This window comes from Lynx canadensis, chromosome B2 (genome assembly GCF_007474595.2).
Source record: "Lynx canadensis isolate LIC74 chromosome B2, mLynCan4.pri.v2, whole genome shotgun sequence".
Taxonomy (NCBI): Eukaryota; Metazoa; Chordata; class Mammalia; order Carnivora; family Felidae; genus Lynx; species Lynx canadensis.
In genome coordinates this window covers 131,006,128-131,027,797 of record NC_044307.1, presented here as the reverse complement: position 1 = coordinate 131,027,797, position 21,670 = coordinate 131,006,128, and the positions used below count along the sequence as shown (strand labels likewise).

Sequence of the window (21,670 nt, the reverse complement as noted above, 5' to 3'; positions counted from 1 at the left end):
ACTCAATGGTATGTAAGGATGTTCATCACAGAATTAGTTATCATGAGAACACTGGTAATAACCTACTTATCTAATCATTGTTGATCACTTAAATAAATTATCCTGCAGCCATTCAACAGAATTTACAGTATTAAAAAATCACAATATAAAAAATGTTTAATGACATGGAAAAACATTCATCATACGTGAAGCTGAAAAGAAAGGTTATTAAAAAAACAACCCTAATCAGAAACAACACTCCCGTTGAGTCCATATCACAACCATCCTGGCTGAGGGATGCCGATCCTGTGGGAGCTCTTACTCGGTATGTGCACACACACCTTGGTCTTTTCAAAATTCTGAATCTGGAGAACATATAGTGTCAGATAATGTTTTTGAGAAAAAAAAAAGTTTTCTCTTCATTTATGTTTTTAAACTCTTGCAAAGTGTGCCCTGAGAAAAAGTAAAACAACTCATTCTGTATCATTTTTGAGCCAAATATTAAGAGCTTTCCATGAAAGGCTATAATTAATAGTATGCCTATACTAAGAACAGTAATTCAAATGTTTCCAGGGTGAACTTAGATTCAAATGTGATGGCACCATAAACCATAATTCTTAAAAGTGATGAGAACACATTGAAGAGGGTCCGCGTTTCTTTCCATTCTCTTCTAAGCAAATGTGTTGGTTTTTCCTCCTGTGTCGGTCATAGTAAAGATAACTCCTTTGCTCTGTTCAGTTTCTGGTAATGGAACAGAACTTCCTCCAAATGTGATGTTTCACATAAATGATGATTACATCAGTTTTGCTGTGGCTTACCTAGATCCTTAAGTGCTATCAGGAGCCTAATCAACAATCTAGAGGAGCCCCTCCCCTCCTAGACTGAGGAATACTCATCCTACAAGAGCTTCTGTCATAAGCTCAGTGGTCAAGGGAAGCTTTTACTTGCACTTCTTCAAGCTGAGTCTCAAACAGAGAACATAGCAAAATTAAAAAACTTCAAAGACTTTTTTTCTTCCTCCATTGTTAAAAGCAGGGATGGCGGAAGTTGCATCTCAGACCCAGAGGGGCATGAATCTTTAGGAAAAGTTCCCTGAGCCATTGCAATGTGAACCCCCTGTTAAAATCTAAGGGTTCCTTTAGGGATAAAAATAATAAGAATGATGGCAATACTCCCACACCCACGAGACATTAGAGAATCTCTAGGTTGAAGGCCCTATGGTAGGCACATCACATGGGCCATCTCTTTTGATCAACATACAACATACTCACGATAACAGTGATAATAACCCACTCTGTAACAAGAGTAACCAACATATATGCCATTTATTATGTGCCAGGCTCTGTTTAACCATTTTATAAATATTAACTGTTTCAATTCTCACAACAACCCCTTGACAGAGAGGGGAGAAAGGCGGAGAGTGTGAGAGAAACAAATTCCAACACCATTTTCTGAAAGGAAGCTGAGACACAGAGATGTTAAATGATTTGCCCAAGGTCACATCACTGGTAAGTGGTAAGGCCAGGATTATTCAAATACACACAGTCTAACTCTAGACTGGCATGAATAGTATTAACCATTTAAATTCTTCTAAACAAGTTATTTGTACTTCCTTACTTTACATGGAAAATGTAATATTGCATTTTATGCTTATGCCACTTAACATATACCTTGGCACAGGGCAGCCATCCAGTACTGATCTTTGAGTTGAATTGAAAAAAAAAAAACAAACACAACATAAATTTCTTATTAGAAAAGACACAGTCTGGAAAATTAGTTGACTATATTCAATTTATTCTTTTAAGGAGTCGTTATGTGTTTTTAAATATAATGATAAAAACTACATTTGAGTATAGAGAATTAGTTTCAGCGAATACATAATTCAATACTTGTGTATTGAGACTCATACCAAACTAAATTATGAATCAAAAACCAGAACCAACTATTAATTTGCATTAAAATAAACCAATCCATCTTTTTTATAAAACTGTAAAATAAGCCCATTAAAAGAGTATTATCCAATGTATAAGTTTAAACTAAAACAAGATCTTTGTTCTTTTAGAGTTATGTAGCCAGAACTCAAATATCAAAGTAGTTTTGAAAAGAGCATATTTCATTAGGTTTAAACTTCTAGGAGAAAACAAGTATATCTCCACCTCGCAAGACTAGCAGCAATAAAATATCCATTATAGGTGAACTGTCTCATCATCTGTAGAATGAAATAGTTGACTCAGTTTCCAACATCTCTTCACATCTTAAAGGATACTGTAAGCTACATTTCTTTAGAAAACGAAATGCATAGGAAGATAATGTAAAATAAAACAGTATCTACTACTTTGTTAATGTGATTTCTCTTTCTATACCTTCTATAGTGCATTGCTCATTTTAGCCCAGTATAATCCCTAAGACTATCTGCAATTAAGCGTAAAGAGACACTAGATTCAAACAACCTACGTTCAGTTCAGGTCGTGCCACACAGTAGCTGAGCAATTATTGGCAGGTTCCTTGACCTGTCAATTTACAAATCCCACTTCACCATTAGTTAAATGTGAAAAAAATGATTATTTCCTTCCTACCTATCTCTTAAGGATAAATAATAATATAATTATTGATTAATACCATATATATTAATGAAGAAATAGGAGAAAACACACTGTAAACTCAAACACTTTAAAAATGAAAAGAAATGATATCAGTAGTAACAAGACTTTTTTCAGTCATGAAAGCTTGCAGTTATTTTATTGCTGTATTTGACCATTTTCCTTTCAATTTTCTTAAAGCAAAAGCAATAGTCTATTGTGAAAACAGTACAACACCTTCTTCCATTTGATGCTTTTCCAAAATTCTTGCTTAAGCTTTGTCAAGCCATACTTTCATATCAGCCTAGTATTTATTGAGCATTAAAAGGCTCTGTCTGCTTTTATAAGTGAGCTTTGTTATAAATTAATCTTCTACAATTCCATAGAACTGAACTAGAAGAAGAAAAATGAAAAGAAACCCTCTGATGCACTTCATATGCTTTCCAATTTCAATTATTTGGGACTCATTTACCTTTCCCAGGAAAGAATAAACTTTGTGAAACCGAGAAAGCTACCATGGCATGAAATTTTCTATATTCTTCTATCTCTATGGTAAGAGTTCTACTAATTGCTTATTTTAGAGAGCTAAAAATAAACTACCAAATATACCAAGAGAAGCTGGCAGTGATCAGAGTTACTAGTAACAGGGAGTAGATAATGTCTGTAACTTTAAAATCCAGCAGTACATTCAGCTTAGAAATTTCCCCTTGAAATTTAATAAACTTTACCCCTAGGTAAAGGTACATCATCAGCATTTTAGTCACAATTATCAAATGCTACTCTAAAAATAAAGGAGAAGTTTATCCATATCCATAATGCTAGTCCAACTCTGTCAGAATGACTTTATCCTTGATTTATAGATCACAGATCTAGACTTATACAAATAATGAAACCTTGATACCTTAGTTATTAAGGAACTATTTGAAATACAATTTTATAGAGTGGTTCTAATTATATTTTAGTTAATTGACAAAGCATTACATCATACCTAATTATACCATTCCTACCTAAAAGTACTCATTTATACATGAGTTTCTGATTAACAAAATGTTAGATAATGGTATTTTTAAATGATTTTGATATACACCTTGACTTGGGGAGCTATGGCAACACAGAGATCAGAGAATCATCCAAAAATCATGCTGCTGCTTTTGGAAGCCAGAGGAAAATATCTGATGACACACAGAGATGTAAGTATTGTCTCCATAGAGCCACCTCACTTTCATCTATAATCTCAGCCTCCTGAAAGAGTGCATAAATACACAGAGAGTAAGGGAAGTAATCTGCCCAGGGCCCATACAGCTATGAGGCAACATGCCTAATGCATCAACAGTGACAGGTTAGATGTAGGCAAATCCTTCCATGTATGGCATTTCCCCCCACTAAGCTTCAGCCTTCATAAATTTTCTGAAGTAACCAAACCAAGAATTTCTCATTAAACCAAGAAGAGCCAATGCTCATCTGATCAACTAGAGTTTTACCTTCAGGCTAGAAACCATTACTGTGACCTCTTCTATGATCCAAATGATCATGTGTATGATTTGATTATGGAGGCTGAAAGCTGACCTTACAATACCTACATCTCAACATTCAGATCAGGACAGAGTAAGAGCACCATCACCCTAAAACACATGAATATTTGAGTACTCAAGAATAGTAGTTTCCCACCTGGAAAAAGAATAATAAAGGTGGGGAAATGTTTGGGAATAAAAAACATAAAATTTAACTATGTGGGGTGCAAATGATTTGAAAAGACACCATTCCATTCCACATCTTCTTAAAAACACATACTCAATCTTAACTATCTCTAAATAAAGGGAAGCCACATATGTAGATGAAAATGGTATGTAGATGTACTTTGTCAGTGAATCTGAAACTGTTCATAGACTATGCGCCTTTGTGGTCATACATCCTTGCCTGGTGACAGTGTAACCCTCCACATAGTTCCATGTTGTCTACATGCAAACACACATACACAGAGCAAACCTCTGTAGACCTCACTGGTCAATCTAGATTTGTTGGGCAAGATCTTCTGGACTCTAGTTTTCAGAGTACTCATCGAAACCATAGAAGACATGGTTTCTTAGGGAGGACTTGAAGATCAGCACCATCATGAAAGCCTGAGTGCCCCAAAAGGCAAGGCTACGAATAGCCAGTTTCACAAAATCAACAGTCACCAAAATGGTGTGTGTATGAGAGAGAAAAGGACAACCAACTGGGGTGCAAGAAGAGAACAGTGGAAAGTAAGAACAAAATTATGCTCTACTAATATTTAATATGTGATTTTCCCATGGCATATGTGTATAACTTTTTAAATGGATATATATTTATGTATGTGTGTGTATGTGTGTGTGTATATATATATATATATATATATATATATGTGTGTGTGTGTGTGTTTAAAATGTTTTTACTGATAGGACTACATGATCAAAAAGGTTTGCAGATGATTAAAGCCATATAAGCCAAACTGACTTACATACATATGCAGGCAAATAGAACTTATAATACTTAAATCAAAAATTTTTTAATGCTTAAGTCATGAGGAATTCAGTTTATAACACTAATTTTTTTCCTCATTTTTCTATAATGGTTCATATCTCAATCTGCTTTACAAAAAAAAAAAAAAAAAAGCTGATTTCACCATGCCTGCAATTAATAAATATTTTACGAAAGTTGGCAGTAAGAAAGAAAACAGGACTTACAAAATTCCTTTCCAACTCAACATAAATTCAGCTTTAATACAAAGATTTAATAATAAAATTTCCTCAAATAATCAGATAACAAGGAAAACAAATTAAAGTCGATTTTATTTTTTAATCACCTGCATTCAGTTCTATTTTTGCTGTGCTCTATTAATATTTTAAAGGAACTAAGCAATCAAAACCAAATCTGGAAGAATTAGCATCCAACATGAGGTGATTTTAGGTCATCAGGGCAATTTCATTGCTGCTAATTATATCTCCAAATAAACAACACTTCTGTTTCAGTTTCCTGACCAAATTTTATGGGATGTACCATAAGGAAGAAATATTTTCAAAGGCAAAAAGACAAGTGAATGTGTAAATAGGTGGAGAGGAGGAAAAGCACATTTTAACTCCAACAGCCATGAATTCCAGGTGCCTCCTTCTATGATTTCCCCCCCTTCAAAACATACAGGAAAACACATAAAATGAGAATATTCAACACAAATTTCCAAATGTGTAACACATGAACTATTTTCTAACACTCAGAAGAAGTTTGAAAATAAGCAAAGACATGGTATCACAGAGAATAATATAATATGTAAAAAGAGAGATCCTAAAAATGACTAAAAAAGAGGATAAGAATATTAACAGACACTGGATTTCAAACTGCCAATATGAATTTAAAAGAGTCACATCTCCTTTACATTATGCAACATTTTTTTTTCTCATTCACTTTGGTCTGTAAATGTAATTTACAAGAGACCTCTATATTTTTATGAAGAAACGTTGAAAACTTACAGCATTTCCTTTCTAAGAAACTAAATTTAGACAATGTAGGAGGTATAGGGAGAGACAGTCATTATAACATGGACAATTTAAGGGGGAAAGAATTTAAAGTGTCTTAAAGCAAATAAATACCAAACTTGTTTAAACACTGAAGTAATACAGACTACTGATAATTATAATACAATTATGTGTTTTCATTTTCTATAAATAGATACCTACCTATGTCAATATGTGAGATAGCAACTGTTAAATATTTAGTTCTGCAACTAAGACTTTTATTTATACCATGTAAGTTAATACAGCTCAGTAACTAAGATCAATTTTCAAAACATAACCAAGCAAATAAATAATATCTGTTACTATCTGGTTTTTGCATAGCAATTTGGCCATTTCCTATTCTGGACTTCAGTTCCTTAGCCAAAATCTCATATATCACTGCCTTCTATTGACACCTGCTGGAGAGTACTGGAATTGCATATTTCTCATTTCATTATCTGGGCAGTTGTTAATTCTGCATCTGAGGAAAGAAATGTGGAAGATAACATTCCAACTGCAAATAACACAAGTTTTAATTTTCTAAAAGCAAAAGTAGCATTCATTCTCAACATTTAAATTTTAATGTTTCCTTTAGGAAATTATGAGTCTCAAGAAATCTATCCAAAGCATACTTCTCATGGGAATAACTTACCCGATGACTTCAGTAGTTGAATTTGTGCATATTTGGGGTATAATTATGAAACTAAGTAACTTTCTCTAGTATCTGAACTTCTACTGTTTCCTGCCTCAGACTAAATACTTGGATCACATGAATTGAGAAAAGTATTTGATTTTGTGAAAGTGTGCATACAAATGGATCAGAAAAATAACCTAGCTAATACAAAAAGAATGGTTTATATATTCACACTTGTAGTTAAAGAGGTAAAGTAACATGCATTAGTGAATGAGTTTTTATTGTTATCAAAACTGCCTGTCCCTGAAATACATAACGTGTTTATACCAGAATAAACTTATTATCTAAAGTCAACCAAAACACAACACATTGAAATAATTAATTTAAGGGTTGTAGTAACTAAATTATTAAGTTACATTACATTTTAATTAACTTCATGCAAATGAACACATTTGGAAGTATTTCTGTAAAGAATGCCATACTACTCATCTGTCCCCTAAAACTTAAAAAAAAAAAAAAAGTTTCTGGAAAGAAATATGTTTAATTGACCAAACTTCAAAAGGTAAAAATATATGACAAAGTTAATACAATACTACTCCTCCTGCCCCCAATGCACTACTACATAATATGCGGTTTAGGTGCCTGGACATGTCCTATTTTGTAACATCAGAAAATTAATATTGCCCTAGAGACAGTTGTTCCAGTTCCAAATGAGTTTGGGCAGCTAACAGGGCAACAAGATATTCTTGAGAATGGTACTGAGAGCATGATGTGAAGGAAGAATGTGATACTGCGGTGCTATAATAAATTGCTTTACATTCCTGGTAGAATTCCTTCCTTTTGATCAAACTGCTCGAGTTTTTGACAAAAGTAATGAGGCACTATGAACCTGGTATAAATCAAACAAAACGATGATGAAAAATAGAAGAGCTAACTTTTTTTTTAATACAGGAGCTCATTCAATGGTTTATGATTAGGATGACGTAGTATTTGAAATTTGCAACTGTCAAACAAGTTGCCTCCTGAAAGTGTACTTAATCCACCTGTTCAAATAAAATTAAGTTCTTCAAGTTTAACTATAGCATATGAAGATTCAAGAGTATAGGGGATATTTTACGATGAGATTCAGTCTAGGAGTTTCTAAAATGTGCTTTATTTTTTTTTTAATTGAAAAAAACAATTAGCTCTAAAGGGAGAGTTTTTAAGTAATCTACTGAAAGATTATTTTAAACTGCTCTTTTACATTTACTAAAATTTACACAAAATTAATATAGCATGCAATATTAAGACCCTACAAAGTATCACGGAGGTAACAGGTCTTAATGAATGTAGTTTTGCCATATTTTCTCCAAACAGTTTATCAGCCCTTCTCAGAAGATAGGTTTTCGTCAAATGCAAAATAAAATATGCACTGAAACAATACTTGTTTTAGATTCCTAAACAAAATTTAATGAAGCAACTCACTTTAACAGCTCTTACAATCCGTCACTAAGAAAAGGAATCTTTCCTTGCTAAGAACGCTGAAAGGTTAGTTTTTAGAGCCTGAGAAACAGTAGAATTGTCAGACACCCGAGATCCTCATTTTCAATCACTCAGTTACCTTACAGAGCTTCTGATACCGAGGAGAAGAAACTGCCATCCTTTGTAAACGATGTAACAAAACCACAACTTTCTGCAGAGATGTTCTCACCACAGCCATCATTTTAAGTTTACCACACTTCTGGAGACACCTCAGAATTTGCATTATAAATGAAGAGCAATGATCATTTCCTCCCGGTCACTGGACAATGATTTGCCAGTTCTCTGAGCATGCTCGTTTCCAGGAATGCATTTGAAAGATACAGGGGTTTAGATGCTAGGCAAAAGGAGGCTGGTATTCCTTCAACTTCTTCTCAATTTAAAAAACACATACAAACGCCACAAAGAAAGCCCCCCAGCAGATGCTCACAGCCGGTACTTGCTCAGCTCGGCATGGCCAGACAATGAGCAAGTTGTTGAGCCAAACGCTGCCTGCTGCTGGAGAGGAGTGCGCTCTGGCTGTGTAGCCAAAAAGGATATTAAGTGAAACATTAAAGCTGCAGATACATAGCAGACATCTCCTGGGAACGGAGATTCAACACATCACCACGGTGCATGCCTTGAAGCTAGTTTATATTAAGAGATGGAGTGGCATTCATTCACTCACTCTGAGAGATGCGTTCACTCCCCGACTGAATGCAGCTCGGGCCGTGCTCTGTGGGATGACTGAATAGACATTGTTATAAATCTTGAGAAGAGCAGAAACGTACCTGACTCTAATGATAGCAGCCCATACATTAAGTGCTATAAATCACCTCCAGACAGGTCTCAGAACAAGATCATCTAAAACAAAACGAAACAAAAAATGCCTGTGGCGAGGGGGGTATGTGGCTTTACCTACAGCATCCTAAAAGCAGTGTCGTCCGTGGGCTCTCTGATGCTTGCCTAGGAGAAAAGCCACTAGAAACTGAATTTCTAATGTTAGGTTAGGACTTCTCTAATTAAACAGTAAAGTTAATAAAATTTTTAAAAAGTCTGTAACTGACTGCTAACATTCTAAATTACGACGTTTCCCCTTACACAGCATCTTCGTGATCTCATTTTATTTGCCATAAAGCTGTTTTAATTTTATGAGTAAGAAATATAAAACATGATTATACGATATAAAAACGCAGGACAGAATTTGGGGGTTTTATATGTATGTGTATATGGGAGATGTGTTTTCCACTGCAGCTTGGATACTATTACAAATATCAATTGGGGTAAAGTACCCTTAGGAAATGAGCAAAATCACCCAGAATGATTAAATGACTGGGTCAAGGGGCACAGCCAGAAATAGAAGACAGACGTTTCTCATTATCAGTGTCCTGCTCAAACTAATAACCCAGGTAAGGCTGCTATTTCTCTAATGTTGTCACGGTTCTTTGAAAGAAATACAGTGTTGAAAGTATTTGTTTCTCTTCTTTTACTTTGTCTGCTTTCTCAGCCCTTCATGTTATAGCATGATTGAAAGTCCTATATTGGGTCTTACAGAGTTGTTGTGTTTATCAAGCAGTGTTTTTGTGTATTTTTCTGCTTCTGCTTGTATATTTTTTTCCCTGCAGGTCTATACTGAGAACCTCTACTGCCTCCCTCTGGATAGGCTAACAACATCAAAATATCTCTACAAAGCCAGAATCGGAAGAGGCAGTCAATTAATGATGTAATTAAATATATTAAGTTATCATGCAAATATACAGAACCAGAAAGTAGATTTGTGATTATTTAGGGGCAGGGGGTTAGAGGGTTGGTAATGGGGGATTGATAGCTAAGTGGCCTGTGATTTCTTTTTGGGATGAGGAAAATGTTCTGTTTGATTGTAGTGATTGTTACATACCTTTCGCACTTAAAAACAACTGACCTGTACACTTTAAATGGACGGATTGTGTGAAACGTGGAATTATATGTCATAAATCTGCTATCAAAAAAAAATATATGAAGTTGTAATTCCTGTCCCTGAACCAGCAGATAAAGTTTGCACAACAGAGGTATACCACCCCCGCCCCCCCAAACACAATGCTGGCTATGGAGCTGGGTACCAGGGAAGATCGGCAACAATCTAAATCATCAAAGTCTGCACCTAAGGAGTGAGAGGATGAAAATTAGGCTGAAAGAGAACACAGGAGATGAAAATATAATAATCCAAAAACACATCCTGTGCGAGAGCAAGAACAGCCACCTACTTATTGTAAGAACAACCCAGAAAGGCAGCAGGGCAGCAGGATTTTCTCCAGGAAAGAATCAGATTAGCTCTATTAATTGGTTACTGCCAAAATGTAAAGCTTATATTTTGAAATATAATTAAAATGATAATAATATCCTAGAACGTAGACAAGAAAATTGAGAATAAATGCGTTTGAACGAACAGATAAACTGATAGGCAAGCCAATAGTAGGCTTTCATTCCAAAGGGGGGAAAAAAAAGTTTCTGCACTTTAGCCAAATTCCCTCACCTAAATATAGAAACACAGTGACTGCTGCATACTGGGGCATCTCCTCCTGGATGTTACTCACAAACCTTATTTCAACATAATCCAAATGAAACGTAGCATTCCTTCACACTCCACACCAACTTGCACCCTTGCCCTGACTTGCTCTTTCCTTCTATTCCTCATCTCAGGCTCTAATCCCACCTGGCAATCTTCTCCCTCTCTACCACACTATCAAGACATTAGGTCTATTCCCCCTGTGATTGCCTCATTTCTGGTCATAATCACCTCTCACCAGATGGCCGCAAGACTATCTTACCAGACCTCATGCACTGCTATTAATCTTGCCCAGTTCAAACCCATTCCTCGCAATGCCATCAGCTAGAGTCCTATAAAACACAAATCCCCTTGCATCACCCTCTTGCTCAACAACACTCTTCAATGACTTCTCCCTGTTGCCACTGGGTTACGATATAAAAAACTCAGCAAGTCGAACAAGACCCTCTGTGACCTGAACCACTCAGAAACTCGGAGCTTCTCTCTCCAAAGGACTGGGTTTTCTCTTGCCAGCTCTGCTGAGGAGTAAAGCCTTACCGCCTTGCAGTCAGGCAATGAAACACAAATACATAAATCCAAATGGTCATCCATCCTTAACAGAAATGGCATGTATCATAGCATACTCCCAGAAATGAATCTTCATCTTCCATTGTGCTTCTAAACTATCGTTTATCAAAATTCACCCAAAATTACCTTAAGATGAATACAGAATAAGCTTCTTCATCTTCATGAAATACTCCTCTATCTCTGTATCCAGCTGTCATGAGACACGGAGCAAGTACAAACAGCGAGTGTGACATGTAAGCAGTTCTACATACACCCCTTGTGCACAGGGCACACATACGCCAAGGCCCTCATTCCACCTTTTTTAGCACACCCCTAAACCGCCCACCCACCCCCACCACCACCATGCCACCAGAAAATGCATTTTATAATTTCAGGCACTTTTGTTTGTACATTTATTTTCTTCAACAAACATCTTTTCCTTCCCAAAAAAGTTCTCTATTCACTCCCACAAAAGGACGAGTCACCAGCACAAAAAGTCACAGGATAATTTAAGTTCTCTCATCTCAGGAATACTAAGCAAAAGGTACTAAGTCTCTACATGCATCTACTTATAAGGTGCCAAAAATAAAGCCATAGCATTTTTTTAATAAAATAGAGAGGATGTTTTAAAATGAAGATCATTTTGGGGCACCTGGGCGGCTCAGTCGGTTGAGCATCTGACTTCACCTCAGGTCATGATCTCAGGATTTGTGAGTTCGAGCCCTGCATCAGGCTCTAAGCTGATAGCTCAGAGCCTGGAGCCTGCTTCAGATTCTGTCTCTCTCTCTCTCTCTCTCTCTCTCTCTCTCTCTGCCCCTCCTCTATTTGTGCTCTTGCTCTCTCTCTCTCAAAAATAAATAAATACACAGAAGACAATATTTTTAATAAATAAAATAAAATGAAGATCATTTTTAAAAAGAGCAGTGAAAAATCATGCAAATTACTATCATGGGAAATACCCTAAACAAAAACAAATGCATGTGTTTATCCTTAGACAAAGACACTGTAACAGGCTCTTAATAAATGCCCCTCTTTAATACTTCTTAGGAGTCACAACATTAAATTTCAGCAACATTAAATTATTTTCGAGAGACATTTACTATACATGCCATAATTTCAGTCAGCAAGCTTTCCTTCTTGATGCTGGTTGCCAGAAGACAGGCAATCTTAGGCTTAGTTATTTTTATTTGGAAAGATTTTAAGCATCTTCATTTACATGTATTTCCTCAGTTTTGAGTATTCGTTAAGTATTGAGAAGAATTTTGGCTATGGCAAAAATATATCCCAAGATAAAATGTGCTAGAAGACATTATCAACCTTTAAAATAGGTCTGTTTTGCTGATCTTCATCATCAAGGTTCACGTCAAGCCTCCTTCACTCATTGTCTATACACGGTTGCAGCCTCAAATGCACAAGCCTGGTGTCTTTTGAGTTTAACACCATTACGTAAAGTAAGCATCCGTGAGCATTTATAAGTCTGGCTTCCAGTTGTTTAAATCATAAAAAATAATATATTCTAGCATCTGCCTACAGTTAGAGCCCTCTCTAACCCCCTGAAAAAGAGATGATAGCTAAATATTTTATCAAATAACATGTATGGTGTTTTCCTCAGATTCTAGACGGTAAGACAAAAGGACATATTTAACCTCGATAGTTGCTCAGTCACCCTCATTACCAAGTCACAAGTGTATTATGCAATGAATAAAAAATGAGAAGTAATGTAATTAAACATGGATTTTCATTAAATTAATCTTGAGGACTCCACCATTAAAATACCCTAATAGTCTTTACACATGGGAACAAGTTACAAAGAAGTCTATTCCTGAAAGGTCCTTTTAAAAACATAATTTATAACTTTTTAGTGAAAATAATTTAAAATATAGAGAAAATTTGTAAGAATAAGAACAATTATGGGGGGCCTGGGTGGCTCAGTCGGTTAAGCGTCCAACTTCGGCTCAGGTCATGATCTCGCGGTCCGTGGGTTCGAGCCCCGCGTCAGGCTCTGTGCTGACAGCTCAGAGCCTGGAGCCTGTTTCAGATTCTGTGTCTCCCTCTTTCTCTGACCCTCCCTTGTTCATGCTCTCTCTCTCTCTGTCTGTCTCAAAAATAAATAAATGTTAAAAAAAAAAAAAAAAAGAATAAGAACAATTCCCAGAAAGCTACTGTACCCTTTAACCAGATTCGTATATTTGTGAACATTCTGATATTTCAAGGGAAAAGAATTCTAAGAAAAGACTCAAAAAGATCATCACACTGAATTTCATAATGGTGAAGTTAGGGTCCACAGGAAGTGGTCAGTATTTACCTAGAATGTACACGTATGACACTAGGTAGGCAACAATATGGAGTAACATAATGTCTGCCCTTGAGGAGCCAAGTGATCAGCCGGGACAGGACGGACATGCCTCAGATGGCACCGAGCCATGAGTTCACAAGCGTATCAGAAATAATAACTGTCAGAATGACGTGAGACTGACAAGACATAAAGAAACATGCAGATGTGAAACTGGTAGACAAGCAGACTTCTCCATTAAAATAGGTTTTCACACCAAGTCCTAAATGAGAAGGCCTGTGATTGGCCGGATTAGGTCATTCTATACAAAGATGGTAAATTCCAGGGCACTGAAGCAGTTGTACTTGAGGGCAGAGGAAAGATACACATGTGCTATGTGACATTTCTCATAAACTTTTGTAAAGGAGAGATTTTGTGTTAGCATGTTTCGTAGAGGAGAGATAGTTGAACCTCAGACTCCATATACAATCGTAGTATCGAGCTAATGACATAAAAGTAATAATGTTCTTAAGCCTAATGTTCGTAGTTGTAAATTAAGCCACAGAGCCTTTGCAGCTTTTATATTAAGTACTTTATAATAAATGGAGAAAGAAACAACTTCATATTAAAAGGAGGTGCCCTTATAATTTAGGACTCAATAAGGCTAAGTGTAATAGGGCTTAAAATGACAAAAACAGAACAGCTCTGAGTCTGTTAGTCTAAATAAACAATTATTACTCCCATAAAACGGGGTTTTCCTCTATTATTAAGTAAAAGTATTTTTATAGATCTTATTTCCAGAAACCAATTATTCACAGGGGAGCATGGATCTCTTAACAGAATTAGGTAACAACCTCACCTTTTAATGGTAATAAATTTGCATGCAGCTGCATCAAAAGAGCGCAGTAAAAATAAAAGCACTGGGTGCAGTGTCCCGTGCACTTGCCTGCATCTGCTGTGCGAGCTCCCTGGCCAAGCCGCTGTCCTGAAGAGCATTCTCCCGCTGAGAGGCATCTGCAAGCACGTTCACTGTGGTCTCTGCTTCTTGTATCCACTTCAGGAAGTTCTCCAGATCCCTACGAGAGGCCTGCACTGTCCTCAGTTCAGCTTCCAAGGCGCTCTGTCTGTCACCAACGCTGCAAGTAACAACATGACACACACGGTTCCATGGCTTTCGGTGTGACAGTCCGGACCGTGCAACCCCGAAAAACACATTAACAGCTTCCGAGGAACCTTTATTATTTAAGTGCCTAATGTAACTGGGATATTTATTGATCTGTGTATCTTGAATAATTCTGAATGAGAGGAGTGATGTGAATAGTGAGAAGAGGGAGAGAGACATATAAATATGAACAAAATAACACCCATATCATAAAATAATCATGACTCCATTTTACAACTCCTAATTGTATATTAAGTTATTCCCTGATATTTTATTTCAATACCTTAGCATAATGCCTAACACTCAAAGGAAGTATCAATAAATATTCATGCAACAAGTGGCTAAATGAATTCTAGGAAGCAGTAAAATCTGAAGAAATATGATAAAATGAAAATAATTTTAAGGGCTTACTTTACATATTTTAAAACAACTCAAATCAATACAAATTGGTTCTTTAAACTGATTTAATAATATTACATTTGGAAAACATTGGAAAATCAAGCTTCTATAAACCCTTCATTAAACCGAAGTCAAAACTAATACATAGAACTATCATGGAGTTTCAGTCCATGGAATGTATCTGGGGCAACTACATTCCTGGGGCAACTACGTGGCTCAGTTGGTTAAGCATCCGACTCTTGATTTCATCTCAGGTCATGATCTCACGGTTCATGAGACTTAGCCTTGCATCAGGCTCTGCGCTGACAGCGTGGAGCCTGCTTGGAATTCTCTCTTTCTCCCTCTTTCTCTCTGCCCCTCCCTCACTTGTGATCACTCATGCATTCTCTCTCTCTCTCTTTCAAAATAAATAAATTTAAACATTTAAGAGATATACATTCCTGTATATTCAACCTTTAAAACTTTTTATGCCTCAAAGCTCCATAATAAGAAAAAAAAAAAAAACAATGCTAAAAGTGGATACTAACAATTACACCCTAAGTGTTTAAACCCAAGGGAACTGAAGACATATATCTACACTTGCACACAAATTTTCATATAGCATCATTATTTCTGATAGCCAAATGGTAGAATCAACCCAAATGTCTATCAATAGAGAAATGGATAGATAAAATGTAGTATACATGTAGTATATACTCAAGCATAAAAAGGAGTGAAATAGTGATAGACGCTATAACATGTATCAACCTTGAAAGTATGCCAAGTGGAAGAAGCCAGACATAAGAGGCTACATATTGTGTGATTCCATTCATGTTTATATGAAATTTCCAAAAGAGGTAAATCCACACAGAATGAAGAGAGATTAGTTGTTGCCTAGGACTGGAGAAGAAGGCAATGTGGATTGACTGCTAATGGGTATTGTGTTTCTCTTTGGGGTGATAAAATGTTCTGAAATTAAGAGTATTGTTGTGGTTGCACAACATGGTGAATATGCTAAAAATCACTGAGTTGTACACTTTAAAAGAGTTAATTTCATGGTATGTGAACTATATAACAATAAAAAAATCAGTATGTGTAATATAATCGCATTTATATTTATATATATTTTCTACCCCATCCACTCATCTATCCATACATCATGCATCCATCCATCTGTCTTATATACAGGACTGTCTGTACATTTAGATAAAAGGATAAAAGCCTGTAATGTTAATATTAAAACAGTTATTTCTAGGTGCTGGGATTTAAGGTGGTTCACTTTCCTGTTTGTACTTTTCTGTAGTCTTTGATTTTACAATGAACATCAATCTTCACACATCAATAAACAAATTCTTAAATGAATGGGTAAAAGATTTAAACAGGCCATCACAGAAGATACATGGATGGTAAATAAGCACATACTCAACATCAGTACTCATCAGAGAAATGTAAATTCAAGCCACAATGAGACATTAGAATGGCTTTAGAAAATTATTATACCAACTACTGGGGAAAATGTAGAATAACTGCCACACTCATACATTGCAAATGGGAGTGCAAAATGGTACCGCCATCAAAAAACAGTTTGACAGTCTTTTTAATAAAGTTAACCAGGTACTCAAGAACAATCTAGCAATCCTACGCCCAAGTATTTACTCAAAAGAAATGAAAACATATATTCACACAAAATCCATATCCAAATCTTTGAGGCAGCTTTATTCATAATGGTCCTGAACAGGTAACCACCCAAATATCATCAGGTGGTAAATAGATACACTGTGGTGTATGCATACAATGGAATACTACTCAACAATAAACTGATAGATGCAACAACATGGATGGAATCTCAAATGCATTTTGCTAAGTCAAAAAAGCCAGGCACGAAAGCTTTATGTTCCCATTCATAAGCCATTCTAGAAAGTCATCAACCTCATCTGAGCATTTACCTACTAAACAGTCTCCAGTAGTGTTTGGTTGCCTAGAATAAACCCAAATTGCTTTTCCTGAAACTCAATGTCCTCCACAATCTGTCACGAATTCACTTTTCTAACTTATTCCCTAGTTCTCTCCAAAACTCTCTTCAGATCAACATGGTATGCTCCTATTGTTCTAGGATATTCTTAATACTGTGTCCACCCAAAAACTTCATATCCACATAAAAATGTCCTTCTAACCACCTCCACTTATCAAAATCCTGCCAATTCTTTCAGGGGTAAGGACCACCTTCTTCAGAACATCCCAGCCCAATTAGATTTCCTTGCTTTAAGTTCATAAAAGGTCACTGCTCCTCTTTATCCAGAAAGTAATCACATGGGGGCACCTGGGTGGCTCAGTCGGTTGAGTGTCAGCCTCTTGATTTCAACTCAGGTCATGTCCAGGAGTGTGGAACTGAGCTCCATGAACTGTGTGCTGAGTGTGGAGCCTGTTTAAGACATTCTCTCTCTCTCTCTCTCTCTCTCTCTCTCTCTTTCTTCCCTCCCCCTCCCACACCCACCCCTCTCCCCTGCTAATGCAGCTCTCTTGGGGAAAAAAAAAGCTTTAAAAAACATGGATCCTGGAAAAGCCCTTGGATTGTGATCTTGTTACACACTTAAATTAATTTGTATTACATATATTTGTTTTCTGTCCTCCTGTTCTGTAGACTCACTATGGGCAGAAGGAGTCTTGTATATCTCCATATTTCTCAGAGTCCTTATTACAGTATTATAATAAGTATTTATAGGAAAAGGACAATCAAGATTGTAAATCAGGAAAATATATATAAGAAGCAGAAAACAGGGGAGCCAAGAGAGAAGCAAACGGGGGAGAAGCAAACAGGCCTTCATGCTAATGGTGAGAAGAGACCTCAAAAGAGACAGCTGATGAATTGGGTCAGATGAGGGCTAGGTTTTTTTGTTTTAACTAGATGAAACTAACAAAGGATACATTCGGACAAAACAAGGAAATAACCCAAAAGAGAAAAGAAAAACACGCACAAAAAAAAAAAAAAAAAAAAGACAAACCCACATTAGATCCATGAAATAGGGATTCCAAACTAGGAGAAAAGCACAGAAAATCCTCAGGATTATGGCCCAGAAAGTATGTCTGCAGAAGAAATGTCTCTAAGTAAAAATATTAGGAGTAATAGACTGCTTACTATGATCGACTTTGTGAGAAATTATACTGTCAGGTCATTGAAAAATGTGGGAAGAATTAGTAATAGGTACAAAGGAACCTAAGTACATAAAAGCAAAGCAATTATTAATTTCAGATGAAAAAAACAAGAAGCAAAATTATAGTAAACTTCAGTGCTTGGCTGTTGATGATGGTTAGACACACATAACAGTGTCAACACAGAATAACTGTTTATCTAAAACTTCAGCATTAAGGGGCCTTTGGGTGGCTCAGTCTGTTAAGCAACTGACTCTTGGTTTTGGCTCAGGTCACAATCTCACAGTTCATGGGTTCAAGCCCCGCATCGGGATCTGCACTGACAGTGCACGGCCTGCTTGGGATTCTCGCTCCCTCTCTCTCTGCCTCTTCCCCACTTGGGTGTTCTCTCTTTCTCTTTCTCTCTCTCTTAAAATTAATAAATATTTAAAAAATTAAAAAAAAACATTAAGAATAAAAATAAAAATTCAGCAATGAGATGATATAGCCACTGTGGAAAACAGTACGGTGATTCCTCAACAAATTAAAAATAGAAGTAACATATGATCTATCAATTCTGCTTTTGTGGATACACCCAAAAGAATTGAAAGCAGCATCTTGAAAACGTTTGCCCCCCATGTTCACAGCAGCATAATTCACAATAAGTAAAATGTGGAAGCAACCCAAGTGTCCATCAACTGATGTATGGATAAGTAAAATGTGATATATACATACAAGGGAACATTATTAAGCCCTAAAAAGGAAAGAAATTCTGACATATGCTACAACATGGATGAACCTTCAGCACATTATACTAAGCGAAATAAGTTAGTCAAAAAAACACAGATACTGTATAATTTCACTTACATGAGGTACTTAGAGTAGTCAAATCCAAACAGAGAGTAAAATGGTGGTTGCCAGGAATGGGAGAAAGAAAGAATGGGGAGTTATCGTTTAATGAACACAGTTTTCACTCTGCAAGATGAAAAGAGTTATGGGCATGGTCGGTGGTGATGGCTGCACAACGGCATGAATATTTAATACCACTGAACTATAGACTTAAAAATAGTTAAGATGGTAAATTTTATGTTATGCATATTTTACCACAATAAAAATAAAGTGAAAAAAAAATTCAATGATGAGGAAGGGAAGAGAACAGTGGCATGAGAAAGCTATGCCCTATGTATTTACCAGAATAGGATATCAATAGACAATATCTAATATTGATGTATTGGAAGATAATGGTATACTCATTTTATTTAGAATATGGAAATGTATAAATGACATAAGGAGAAGCCAAAAGAAGATAAAGTAGTTGCTCCCGGCGGTTGGGGGGGGGGGGGGGGTGAACCATGGTGAACAGTGAGAGAACCACTATATTTTGTAATACACCTTTAAGTACTTCTAATTTTTTAAAACATATGTATATATTTCTTTACTTTTTATTTAAAAAAATTTTTTTTAATGTTCATTTATTTTTGAGAGAGAGACATTGTAAGCAGGGGAAGGGCAGAGAGAGAGGGAGACACAGAATCCGAAGCAGGCTCCAGGCTCTGAGCCATCAGCACAGAGCCTGATGCGGGCCTTGAACCCACAAGCTGTGAGATCACGACCCGAGCCAAAGTCAGACGCTCAACCGACTGAGCCACCCAGGCGCCCCTATTTCGTTACTTTTTAAATTTTAGAAGTTACCCACTAGAATTTGGGTGGTTGGCAGTACTGGTGTTGTTTAATCTTCCACCCAATTTTTAAAACATCAACAGAAAAACTATTACGAATAACCAAATAAAGGCAGTACCAAAAAGGTACTAAAAAGCAAAAAATTACAGGAGTACACACATGCAATTAGTTGACCATGAGTAGGCACCTCTTAACACTCATGTAAAATTAATGACTATAAAATTTGATGAAGTCAAATGCTTTAATTTTACAGAATCATTATCATTTATTTTGAAGAATATTCACATGTATGTAATAGGTTATGTGGCAAACAGCTAATGTAAAAACAGATCATTATAGATTAGCTCGGTTAAACCTTAAGAATGCCCAGCCTAGAAAAAAAGGATGCAAATGTCTGAGAATCCAATGGGTTTATTTATTTACCTTTAAAAATGAACCAATCACTAATCCTCGGTCCAGAGCTTTAGTGTTTACATTCTTTACCTTAAATATCCTTCATCCCCACCCCCATTCCCGCTCACCTTCCCCTCCCGCCAGAACTTGGTGCAGACACCTGCAATGAAGTGCAGGCACTTTGTCCCACACAATCACATGATGTCCTTTACCCTGGCTGTTAGTGTGCCCTTTCTGCTATGACAAATCTCCACAAACTCAACGGCTTCGAGCCACCTGAGTTTATTACCTCACAGTTCTGTCAGGTAGTTTCTGAAATAGAGCTCCCCAGACTTAAATCAAGTTGTCAGCAAGGCCACATTGCTTGGTGAAGGCCCTAGAGATAGTCCTGTTTCCTTGTCATTTCCAGCTTCTGGCTGGAGATCACCCATATTCCTTGGCTCCTGACCCCTTCCTCCATCTTTACTTTCATGAAGACGCATGTCATAGAACGGGGTCCACTCAGATGATCCAAGATAATCTCCCTACCTGGGAAGACATTCTGCCACCTTATCACATCTCCAATCATGACCAAAAGTGACTATTTTGTTGTCTGTGTGAAGCTTCTGGATCATCAGCGCACCTGGTACCCCCAAGGCCTACACACAGTAGCAATTCCAGTATGCACTGAATACATTAATACAAAAACAGAAATAACGTCTCCCATCCTGTAATAATTTATGGATAAAATGAGGTATATATACATAAATGTGTCAATAAACTAAAAAAAAATAAAGTAAAAGAAATATAAAAATAAAGACTCAATAAATAACATTTTCCCTAATCTTGTATATGAATTTAGTGAAACACTGGGAAATTAATTTGCTTACAGCATGCAAATGTGCAATTTAATCATAAATGTCCCAGAGAATTTTTTCAAGCTCACATATATCTGGGTGTCAGATTTTTTTTTATCATGAATGTAATCAATTATTAAAAATAATGAACATACTAGGAACTAAACTCTATAGCAGTCCAAATTGTCTTCATATTATTATAAAAATGTAATCATAGTGTGCATTAACTTATAGTCTGATTTTTAAATATAATTTCACATGCAATTTAAAATAGAATATAACTCAAAGGTAACATATCACCCATTTTGTTCTTCTTTTAAAATGAGATCCAGTGGTAAGTATGGTATACTGGACACTACAAGAACTTTTTATCCATTTTTAAGGAATTACACATGATTTATCATACTATCATAAGGCCAAAATAATTGCTCAAATGAAAGTCTCAGGAATATGTATGCACACTTCATCACACAAGTTAATAAATTACCTTTAATGCCATTTGTTCATTGCTCTCAGAAAACCAACTAATTC

The 21,670-nt window shown here is 36.2% G+C and overlaps 1 protein-coding gene across 4 annotated transcripts in view; it reads right to left on the bottom strand.

Moving 5' to 3' along the window:
- LOC115514483 (utrophin) overlaps nt 1–21,670 on the bottom strand; it is a 352,812-nt gene that overhangs the window by 222,531 nt on the left and 108,611 nt on the right. For all 4 annotated transcript variants that reach the window (XM_030316511.1, XM_030316514.1, XM_030316513.1 and 1 more), the window contains exon 29: nt 14,508–14,697. In XM_030316511.1, coding sequence (XP_030172371.1) covers nt 14,508–14,697 — 190 coding nt within the window. The remainder of the gene's footprint in view (nt 1–14,507; nt 14,698–21,670) is intronic.